Below are 12,038 nucleotides of genomic sequence, written 5' to 3'. Positions count from 1 at the left end.
TTCGTGAGGTGTTTGGTTGGTTGTGGTACACAGCAGTGGCGGGATGGAGTGGCGGGCATCCGGGAGGACTTCCTGCCAGCGGGAGACTGGGAGATTTCTGGACCGTAGGGCCAGTAGGACGGTCTTCCAGACTGTTCCGTTCTGCCTCTCTACCTGTCCGTTACCCCGGGGGTTGTAACTGGTCGTCCTGCTCGAGGCAATGCCCTTGCTGAGCAGGAATTGACGCAGTTCGTCGCTCATAAAGGAGGACCCCCTATCACTATGTATGTAAGCGGGGAACCCGAACAGTGTAAAGATACCCTGGAGGGCCTTGATGACGGTGGTTGCGGTCATGCCGGGGCAGGGGATGGCGAATGGGAACCGGGAGTACTCGGCAATCACGCTCAGGAAGTACGTGTTGCGGTCGGTGGAGGGGAGGGGGCCTTTGATATCCATGCTGAGGCGTTCGAAGGGACGGGAAGCCTTTATCAGGTGCACTTTCTCTGGCCGGCAGAAGTGCGCTTTGCAATCCGTGCAGATTTGGCAGTCCCTGGTGGCTGTCCTGATCCCTTTATGGAGTAGGGCAGGTTGCGGGTCTTGACAAAGTGGAAAAAGCGAGTGACCCCCGGGTGGCAGAGGTCCTCGTGAAGGGCTCGGAGGCGGTCCACTTGTGCGTTGGCACATGTGCCGCGGGACAGGGCATCAGGAGGCTCGTTTAGCTTCCCTGGACGATACAAGATCTCGTAGTTGTAGGTGGAGAGTTCAATCCTCCACCGCAACATCTTATCGTTTTTTATCTTGCCCCGCTGTGCATTATCGAACATGAAAGCAACCGACCGTTGGTCAGTGAGGAGAGTGAATCTCCTGCCGGCCAGGTAATGCCTCCAATGTCGCACAGCTTCTACTATGGCCTGGGCCTCCTTTTCGACTGAGGAGTGGCGGATTTTGGAAGCATGGAGGGTACGCGAGAAGAATGCCACGGGCCTGCCCGCTTGGTTGAGAGTGGCCGCCAGAGCTACGGCGGACGCATCGCTCTCGACCTGGAAGGGGAGCGACTCGTCGATGGCGTGCATCGTGACCTTTGCAATGTCTGCTTTGATGCGGCTGAAGGCCTGGCGGGCCTCTATCGACATTGGATCAGGGGACGGGCCTTGCCGCATAGTTGGGGACCCACTGGGCATAGGAAGAGAAAAACCCTAGGCAGCGCTTCAGGGCCTTGGAGCAGTGAGAGAGGGGGAACTCCACAAGGGGGCGCATGCGTTCAGGGTCGGGGCCTATAATTCCATTGTTATACGTAAGGTTAAGGATCTTTGCGGTCTGGAGGAATTTTCGGAGGTTGGTGTCGTGGTCCTGCTGGTCGTGGCCGCAGATGGTGACATTATCGAGATACGGGAATGTTGCCCGTAAACCGTACCGGTCAATCATTCGGTCCATCTCGCGCTGGAAGACCGAGACCCCGTTGGTGACACTGAAGGGAACCCTTAAGAAGTGATAGAGCCGCCCATCTGCCTCGAAGGCAGTGTATTTTCGGTCACTGGTGCAGATGGGGAGCTGGTGGTAGGCGGACTTAAGATCCACCGGGGAGAAGACCTTGTAATGCGTGATACTGTTTACCAGGTCGGATATGCGGGGGAGAGGGTACGCGTCAAGCTGTGTCCAACCTGTTGATGGTCTGACTGTAGTCGATGACCATCCTATGCTTCTCCCCAGTCTTTACCACCACTACTTGAGCTCTCCAGGGACTGTTGCTAGCTTCAATGACTCTTTCCCTCAGTAGCCTTTGGACCTCTGACTTAATAAAGATCCGATCCTGGGCACTGTACCGTCTGCTCCTGGTGGCGACGGGTTTGCAATCCGGGGTGAGGTTCGCAAACAGGGAAGGTGGATCGACCTTGAGGGTCGCGAGGCCGCAGACAGTGAGGGGGGATATAGGACCGCCAAATTTGAAAGTTAGACTTTGGAGATTACACTGGAAGTCTAAACCCAGGAGTGTGGCCACGCAGAGGTGGCGAAGGACGTAGAGCCGGAAATTTTTGATTAGTACTGTTGTTGTAGCAGTTGAGAGTGTTCGAGGCCGGGACTGGTCCAGGGTCACCGAGGCTAATCGCAGCAGTTGAGTGTACTCTTCGGGCGGTGTGCGGTCAGCCGAGCTGGGGTCCTGGGAGTCCATGCAAGATGGCGGCTCCCATTGGTCGCACATGGCTGGGGGTGCACAAAATGGCGGCGCCCATCCATCGAACATGGCGTCCGCGGGACAAGATGGCGGCACCCGGGGGCCGCACGTGGCCCTGGAGGAGGAAGATGGCAGCGCCCGCTGGCTGCACGAGGACCGTGGAGAGGTTTGTCGTGGCGGTCCGCATTCACCGCCGGAGACCGCGGCAACTGCACGGGCCTGGCATACAACCACAAAGTGGCCTTTTTTACCGCATCCCTTGCAGGTGGATGTCGGGGTGCTTGGCCTGCCCACAAAAGTAGCAGCGGGGCCCCCCGGGGTTGCCATGCCACCTTGCAGCGCAAGCTAGTGGGGGGATGTCTCGGGGTCGACTGCGGAGGGGTTCCACGTGCCCAGGGAGCTGCCGCGCAGTCGGGAACGTAAGCGCGGGCGTTTCTGGAGGCAACATCCAGGGAGCCTGCAAGGGCACGTGCCTCCTTGAGGCCTAGGGTGTCTTTTTCCAGCAGTCGCTGGCTGATTTGGGAGGACAGCATACCTGCCACGAAAGTGTCCCGGATCAAGAGTTTAGTGTGGTCGCTCGCCGAAACTTGCGGGCAGCTGCAGTTTCTCCCCAATGCCAAGAGCGCATGGTAGAATTCTTCCAGCGATTCCCCAGGGATTTGTCGCCTCGTTGCTAACAGATGTCGGGCGTAGACCTGGTTTACCAGGCAAATATAATGTCCTTTTAGAAGCTCCCTGCTGCATCGAAGTCGTCCGCGTCCTCAATGAGGGTGCAAATTTCCGGGCTCACCCTCGAGTGCAGGACTTGTAATTTCTGTTCTCTTGTGGGTGTGTTTTCGGCCGTTCCGAGATATCCTTTAAAACACGCCAGCCAGTGCTTGAACGTTGCCGCTGAGTTTGCCGCGTGGGGGCTGAGTTGCAGACACTCCGACTTGATTCGGAGCTCCATCCTTTTAAATCTAGCTTATTAAATTGATGCATGATCAATTACCACTAAAGCGAGGTTGTAGTCCAACTGAAGGCTTCAATAAGCTAGATATTTCCCCCAGCAGCTCAGGTACAGAAAGAAGGCTGCTGGGGCGGCACGGGCTCTTATACCCCGCCTTGCTGGGCGGAGCTACCATGCAGCTTGACCAATAGGAAACATACAATATCTACCAATGGTGTTCCAGCATTACCAGGTCCCGTAATACCTCTACACAGACTACCACAGCATGGATAGGTGTTATGAACAGACATGTTACATCGGTAACCTTCCAGTTCATATTGGCAAGTATTTGACCAACCTGAAAGAAAAACTTGCATTTATATAGCAACTTTCATAACCATCGGCCCTCCAAAAGTGATGAAGAACTTTTGAACTGTAGTCACTCTTGCAACGTAGGAAACCGAGCCAATTTTTAGCTTTTGGATAATGATCAGATAATCCTTGTCTGTGATGTTGACTGAGGGAAAGATACTAGTCAGGACACCACGGTTAACTCACTTGCTCATCTTTGAAATAGTACCGTTTTTTTAACGGCCAGCTGAGAGGTTATGCAGAGACACAGGTTAATGTTTCATTGGAAAGATGGCACCTCAGACAATGCAACATCCCCTCAGTATTGCTCTGGTGTGTTCGATTCGATTTGTATGCTCAATGTGGTGGGACAGGCGGAGAGAGCAGTTATATTTCAACAGAATCCCTACAGTACAGAAGGAGGCCATTTGGATTATCGAGTCTGCACCAACCCTCTGAAAGAGCACCCAATCTAGGTCCACTGCCCCAGCTCATCCTCGTGACCCCATAACCCCACCTAACCTACACAGCTTTGGACATCTAAGGAACAATTTAGCATGGTCAACCTAGCAAACCAGCTCACCTTCGGACTGTGGGAGGAAACTGGACACCCGGAGGAAACCCAGGCAGACACGGGGAGAACGTGCAAACTCCACACAGACAGTCACCCGAGGCCGGAATTGAACCCGGGTCCCAGCACGATGATGCAGCAGTGCTAATAAAGGATATAGTATTCTGGGCTTTGTTAATAGCGACGTAGAGTACAAGAGAAAGGAGGCTATACTGAACTTATCCAAGACACTACGTAGACCTCCGTTGGAATATTGTATATGGTTCTGGACGCCATACCATAGGAAGGATGTGAACACATTGGGGAGAGTGCAAGAGAGGTTTACAAGAATGGTTCCGGGATAAGAAACTTCAGTTATGAGGATAGATTGGAGAGGTTAGAAGTTCTAAATCATGAGGGGAAGGAAGGAACTGTTCCCATTCATAAAAGGTTCAAGAATGAGAGGGCAAAGATTTAAAGTGGATTTGCAAAAGAAGCAAATGTGATGTGAGAAAAAACTTTTTCCACGCAGCGAGTAGTTCAGGTTTGGAAGTCACTGGGCAAATGCTGACAATATGAAGCATGTCAATTTTGGATTACTTCAATCTGTGTATTTCAGTGCCCCAAAATGATATCAGAATTGCTCTCAGCCTATTTGGCAATTTGGGGAGGACTGCACCAAACTTACTTAGGGCCAAACTTAAGGTGCTGAAGGCTCGATGAATGCTTCGGTGCAAGTAATCTAATTAATATTGGCATCACTGTGGTAGAGCAAAATCTATTCCCAGCTTTGTGCATTGCTCACATGATGCTTCCTTTACACTCACATGAAATGAGTCTGAAAGATCAGGAACCATTGGCAATATCCAGGAGCCTTTGCTATCACTGAGAGACCAAGAAACAAATAAATGTCACCTATTGGTCAGATACTCAATGGCCCTAACACCTGACTTGGCGGGCAATCTGGAATTAAAGCAAGGGCGGAGAAGTATGATGGCATCAGCAGCATGTTGTCCGGATCTACCACAATCCAGTGTGCCCAGCTACGGGGAACTGAATCATCAGCAGTGTCTTAGGGAGGAAGGACAGTCCACATTCGGGTCACTTACAGCATACATGGGGCTTCCTTATTATTTTGACGTACTCCAGGCTACAGATGGAATTAGCGTTATTCGCTGCCAACAGAGGTATTAGCGAGGGAAACTGTTCTATTCAGAGGAGCTAATGTCATTGGCCAAAGCGAGAGTGTGTGTGAACAATATAATTCCATTCCATTGCTGCTTTGCGTAAATGCACTGGATGATTGTACCCATGCAGTGTCTGTACTTCTGTCCATAAGAATGGATCCCTCCATGAACATCGAGGGATTCTATTTTTAATCCCTGCTAATGACATCTGTTCAGCAGCAAGAGACTGAGGTAGAGCACAGATCAAATAAGGCCCATTGCACCCGGCAGGAACATTATTGTGCATGCTACTGGCATCTTGAAGTAGCCCTGCAGGTGCTCGAATAAATTGGAGACACCTTACATACCCAATGTTCTGATTATTGGGGGCCGCATCTTCTACAGAGTTACCATACAAAGGGGCCGAAGAGTTGACCAGGAGGAATGTAAGGACAGAATCAAGGCCAGAGGAGGATGCTGAAATTGACAGTGTTCCGGCTGGAGCACCAATGTAGCAGACTCTCATGCAAGATACATTTAGCGAAGCACCTGAGCTGCTCCAATCATTTTGGCACCTTGTGCCATTCATGCATCATTCATATGTTTCTCTATCATTCTCAAAGCCCAAAATGGACAAATGAAGTGTACACAGTTTACTGAATACATTGATTTAAATATTAATAATGCTGCTGTCTATTGTCCCATGGTGGTTTGGTTTCTGGATAATTTGAGTGCAAGGCATCCAATGGGGCACTCCAGATTTTTTTTCCCGTAAAGCTCAGGAAACTGAGAATCATTGGTTATGGACGAATGAAGTGGGATGTTTCAAACAAAAACAGAAAGTACGGGACAATCTCAGCAGGTCTGACAGCATCTGTGGAGAGAGAAGGGAGCTGACGTTTCGAGTCTGGATGACTCTTTGTCAAATGTTTCAATGCTGCCTTACTCACATAGCACCAGTGGACTTTACATTTTGCTGTTATAAGTGCAATACAACACAAACTAATATGTAGGCTCATACGGTGGCGTAGTGATAATACCACTGAGCTAATAATCCCGAGGCCCAGGCTTATATTCTGGGGGCACGGGTTTAATTCCCACCACAACAGTTGGTGGAATTTGAATTCAAGCAATAATAATGAGAATGGAAAAATTAGTCTCAGTAACGGTGACTGTGAAACCATTGTTGTAAAAACCCATCTGGTCCATTATTACCCTTTAGGGATGGAAACCTTCCATCCTTACCTGGTCTGACCTACACGTGACTCCAGACCCACAGCAATGCGGTTGAGTCTTGACTGCCCTCTGGATAGGTGTGGCAAACCACTCCGTTCAAGGGCAATTAGGGATGGGCAACAAGTGACACCCACAATCTTGTGAAAGAATAAATGAGAGAGATTTTCAAAAAGTTGCTTAATTCAATAATCTGAAGTATTTTTACATTATTTACCATTGTGGTGACAGAATGGGCATTTAGGTGGATGTGAGGAGAGAAACAGTTAAGGTTCACACTGCACTAGTAATTTAACCCTTTTCCACGTCAACCACACTTGACATTCATCTCAGGAAACTGAGGGGCTCAGTTGAAAGAGAAATGTGGTTTAGTTCTCTTGTGTCCAGCTCTCAGAAACATAAATAATTTTGGATCCGGAAAGAAATGGAAGTATCCTGAAAATATTATCGAGAATAGAATGAAGAAATGATTGGTATTTACATTTTGGATGCCTTTTTTCTAACTATATTAAGTGTTCAATCATCCGCGCAAGAACATTCCACAGTTACGCCACAAACCTCCGACCATTTTGGTTTTGCTCATCCCAGCCACCTCCCCCCTAGTTTGGAAATATTGGAGCGGGAAGTGGCAGCTTCCAGCCGCTCCTCCACAGTTATTCCCACATCACTCTGCAATGGTGGGCAGGATCGATAAATCAAATGGCGCTCAACTGATTCCCTTTCCCCTTCCCCCTCCCTTCTCAAATGGAAGGTTTGGTTACTATACGAGACTTCTATACCAGTGTTGGCTGGCTGTGATCTGACAGACACCGTCCACATGAGGTGGGCGACTTTGAGTGACAAATAGCCTTGGGATATGACCTCATGACCTTTGAATTGGAAATTGAGCTGATGAACCATCCGAGGTCGAGGTCAAGGCATATATATTTTTATTCCCGGACATGCATTATAATAGTCTCCCCTCAAATATTCTTCCAATCATTTCAAACTCCAAGCATGTAGTTTCAACATTGTGCTTCACAAAGGTTTAAAAGTCCTATATGATTAATGAAAAGGCAGCATTCTCTTTAATGGACTTGACCACTGCACCAGTGAACGACACAAGATTTATTTACATAATAGACCCCGGAAGAGAAACAAATTAAAATCAGTTGTAAATATTGACCACTTGAGCCACAAGATTTGTTGCAAAATGTTTTGAGAATTTCTGAAATTGATGTAGCTGAAATTAAAGAATTTGTCACTTGCCACAGGCAAGCCACGGGCATCAATATTTAGCGGTGATCGTGAACTGCCAAATTGCATCATCAAGGTAAACTTTTCTTTCTAATGAGCACCGTGTGAATGAAGCTTTAAACTGTAAAATATATAGGTAGTTATTATTTACGCCCTGTTGACTTGGGCTTTCCAACAGGTTTTTCGCTGGTCAGGTTCATTAGTGACTTTGCTGGTCAAAATAAGGCTGCGGTTAATTATGATCCGAGCTCAATGGTAATGTTTTTACAAGTGTTGGCTCACACAAGCTCAGTAGCGGAGGAAGCTGCTAGCCATTGTCTCAGCATAGCTGGAGGGAAGGCGGGGGCATACGTTGAAAAGCTGATGTAGAGCTTACTGCAGGAACAGCATCTGTGCTGATTGTTAGCTTCCAGTGTGCGATCACAACGAGGATAAGCCTGGCTTAAAAAGTTCAAGTCAATTTATGAAAAATAATTAGAACACATGTCTTGAGTGCAAATGGCTCGGGCATTAAAAATGCATAATTATTAATGTGTTTATATGACATTCCTGTGTCTTGTGTTAACTTGAGCACCAGCCCATTATTTTAATACGTTAAACCTCAGTTAAAATATCACACCGATAAGAGCTGATGATTTTGCTAAGTGTTCCTTTGTAATGTTTTGCTAAGTCTTTTCTACTCAGCTTCCTTTACGAGTTTTATCTCTCTTCCCTTTCACCCCCCACCCCCAGGAAAGTACAATTCTACAGGGTATCTCGCCCAAGTGGCTACTATTAACCCTTGACATTGAGTGTTTGCATATCACACAACTGCGAGGAACACTAGAGCTTAAAACCGATCCTGTCCTCACGCCCCATCCACAAACAGTCATTTTCAGCAGTGGTTGCTGGGTAGCAATTGGAAGCAGGAGCACAGTCTGATCATTCACCGTTTTTTAACCCTCACTAATGCTGGGGCAGTTCAGCCAGTTGCAATGCCTCTGGCTGAAATGAGTTAATTCAGTGCAGATCGTAGACCAGTTCTGGTCATCAAGGGAGCCCACTTGATTTGTTTTTAAAATTTCTTTCACAAACCTAAGGTAACATTGCATGCTTTGTGACTGTATATCAAGCCATTATTTTCCTCCATTTTCCCCCTCTCTCCGCCTTCGGTATTTTCTCACGATTCATCTCAACAGCCACTATTTTTGCTTTTAAATTGCAGTCTGCGTTTCCAGAACCGACACTGCAGCCATTCACCGTGCTGCCCGTGAAGACAAAATGGAGCGATAGCACGATCCACGTTCTACTGTTTGACATCAGCGCCATTTGTGAACAGCTGCTCGTGTATCAAGGGAAAGAACCCAAATTGCAGAATGCCGTCCAAAACCATGAGACATTGAAGAGACTAACTAATATTGATGGGAAAAAACCACCAATGTCCTTAAAAAGAAACAAGACAATCGCACCCCCATGTCAGACAAATGGTTCGGTGAAAGATTCAGTCCGTGAGCATTTATTTTACAGTGAGAATAATACAAATGGACTTGCGAGGGAAGGTGCTGGAATTAGCAAACAAAAAACTAAACCCAAGGGTGCCAAACGGGTTGCAACATCAGCAGTGAAAAAAATGGATGTTAACATGGCCCGAGACACAGCAAAGTTACTAATTTCCTGCCTCTTCCCCTGGGGTGTGGATAGAGATCTGGATGAACTCTGCATGAAGCATCTGGGCATGTTTGAGCCTCGCTGTCCAGTCTCCTTTGGCCTTTTGTCACAGGATGATTACTTGTCTCTCCTTTTGCCGGGATGGTATCAAGTCAATCGGGAGGTGATAAAGGACTGTGTATTCTGCAGCAAGATTTCAAATAAAGTTGTGGAACTCGCAAAGCAGGTCTCAAACATTACCCAAGCCCACGCTGTCTCAATGGCGGAGACCCTGAATGATGGAGCAGAAGGAAACTTTCAGTCAGAAATGACGTCCTATTTGCTGTCTGTCATATTATTAGTCAACATACAGATGAAAATGCCTTTTCTGTCCAAGGGAAATGAAACGCATTGCACAATGAGGTAAGATCAGTAGAGTTCACTCCTCTAATACAACAGAGGTGTGATTAAATCTTAGCCCCTGTCTATAGTGAAGCATTTTTGATGTAGAATATTTACAACTGTAGCCCTGCTAACAGAAGAGACCGTGATTAGAAAATCCTTGAATTACCCCTTGCTCATTCATTTTGGTGTTTGATCATTATTGCTATGAATATCGATCGTGCTTTAATTAACGGAGATCTCCCTGGATGGTAGCCTCCTTAGTGAATAGAATGTACTAACTGTTAATAAGTTTTTTTTTCTACTCCCTTAAGGTAAAGGAATGCATATTAGTTTCAATAAATGTAATTTTCTACTCAACCCTTATAGCGTAGGGTTAGTCAGTAAAATTCCTGCAAATCTTCCTCATATTCAAAAAGCACAAAAGATCAGAGAGCCTTCATCCAGCCTCTTAGATTTTAATTTTTCTTTCAAATGTTCATGAGACATAAATGGCATTTCTGACAATGGATTGCGTGGCTTATTGCATGAAATCTGCTCTTAGTAAATGTAATAGCCATTCAATAACAGCATAGTTAAAATTGAAATGTTCTTTCGGGCTCTCTAAAATTGAAACTACTTTGAAAACTCAATTGGCTTTCCTGAAACATAATTTTATAAGTACTTTATAAATGCCATAAAATATACTGGGTGGTTCCCCTATCCCTGTATTTTCAGCAGGGAATCACATTTGAAGAGAGCATAGATTGTTGAAGGTGCATAGCAGTGTTATTGTCCTAACTCTATCCTATACTCACTTCAATTATATGTCCCCAATGGGGGTCATGAGATGGTGGAACTAGTCCTCTAGATTAAGTATGACTATGTGGTTTTATAGGGTTCAGAGGATACCATTCAAACTGAGGTGATAATGGCTAGAAATTGCTGTTGCGTGTGTTGCATTTTTGCAGTACTACTCAGTCTCCCATGGTGATACTTATGGGGTGCCAAGAGCAAGTGTAACCCAAAGGGGAAAGGCAAGGCATCAGAGCATGCCGATGTACAATGTTTATGTTTCCATTATAAATTCCAGTGCCCATACCCAGAACAAGAATGGCCCATGTAAAGGTGCCACACAACAATGAAGCACCATCTTTGTCGGAGTCTGTGTGGCAGGTTTATTTAGGCCGCTTCCATGGTAATTGTGGGGACAGGAATTTCCGGCGGATAAACACATGTGTACATCAGCTATTTCTAATATTCCATTTAGATATCGAGTCGGTCACAAGATCTAGCTAATGGGCTCAGAACAACTTTCATCTGTCAGACATTTGGGGCGAGATTCCCCGGCCTCCCAGCTGCATGTTTCTCGCTGGCGGGAGGCGACGCGCTGCTCGCTGGCGGTGGAATTCTCTGCTCCCGCCACCAGCGAATGGTCAGAAATTCCGGCCTTGGGGGTCACAAGCAATTCCTTTTATGTTTACTGTGCTAAGTATCTTAATTGACTTCACAGGTTATCCCACACAGTCAGTTTGAACCGTTCCACTGAACAATTTAGGATTAACATCTCATATCTGCACATTTAAGGAGGGCACATCATTTAAGGAGTTTTTCAGCGTGACATTAAGTTTGAATACGCAGCGGGCGGAATTCTCCATTGACAGCGGCGGGAGCAAGAAAACAGGGCGGCCTCTAGCGAATGGCGCTCCACCTCTCACAGCTGAGAACCACGTGGCCGGAAGGCTGGAGAATTCCACCCATCATTATGTTATCAAACACTAGCCAGTGAAGTTTTTATAGCGACCTAGTTATTCAGATTGCACAGAACTTCTAAAAGCGTGGGGTGTTAGGTATTTAGTTGATTTGGTTATTTGCAGCCCTATTGGCTTGTTTTGTTTTGTGATTGAGTTTGATGTGCAAATATATAAATGCCTCAATAAAATATTTTTCAAAAAGAAAAGAACTTATAAAAGCGACAGCAACAGCTAAAGGAGTTTCAGGTTTGGCAATCTGCAGATGTGCTCTCTCCCCTAATCGTGCAAAATCTGTAGTGTGCTGGGGGCAACACTGGAAAGAGCTTTTGACCCAAATACACCCTGTCTATTTCTATTTTATTGATATTTAGTACTTAGCATAAAAGGACAATTTGTTTTCTTAAATGGGAAGCGGACATCGCTCGCAGCATTTGTTGTCCATCCCTAATTGCCCTTGAACTGAGTGGCCCATTTCAGAGGGCAGGTGAGGGTCAACCATCTTGCTAAGGGTCTGGATGGCAGATTTCCTTCACGAGAGCATGTTCGTGAACCAGATGGGGTTTTTACAACAATCAATGATAGTTTCACGGTCACCATTACTGATACTAACATTTTTATGTTCCAGATTTATTATTTGAATTTAAGCTCCACCAGCTGCCAT

The 12,038-nt window shown here is 46.6% G+C and overlaps 1 protein-coding gene across 2 annotated transcripts in view; it reads left to right on the top strand.

The window, feature by feature from the left end:
• The window catches only part of LOC140387499 (WD repeat-containing protein 72-like), a 510,520-nt gene that overhangs the window by 296,984 nt on the left and 201,498 nt on the right, over positions 1-12,038 (top strand). For both annotated transcript variants that reach the window (XM_072470674.1, XM_072470672.1), the window contains exon 16: positions 8,821-9,665. In XM_072470674.1, the coding sequence (XP_072326775.1) occupies positions 8,821-9,665 (845 nt within the window). The remainder of the gene's footprint in view (positions 1-8,820; positions 9,666-12,038) is intronic.

Source organism: Scyliorhinus torazame, chromosome 12 (assembly GCF_047496885.1).
Source record: "Scyliorhinus torazame isolate Kashiwa2021f chromosome 12, sScyTor2.1, whole genome shotgun sequence".
NCBI classification, from domain to species: Eukaryota; Metazoa; Chordata; class Chondrichthyes; order Carcharhiniformes; family Scyliorhinidae; genus Scyliorhinus; species Scyliorhinus torazame.
Note: the sequence above shows the minus strand (reverse complement) of the source record. Positions and strands in the feature narration are given on the sequence as shown.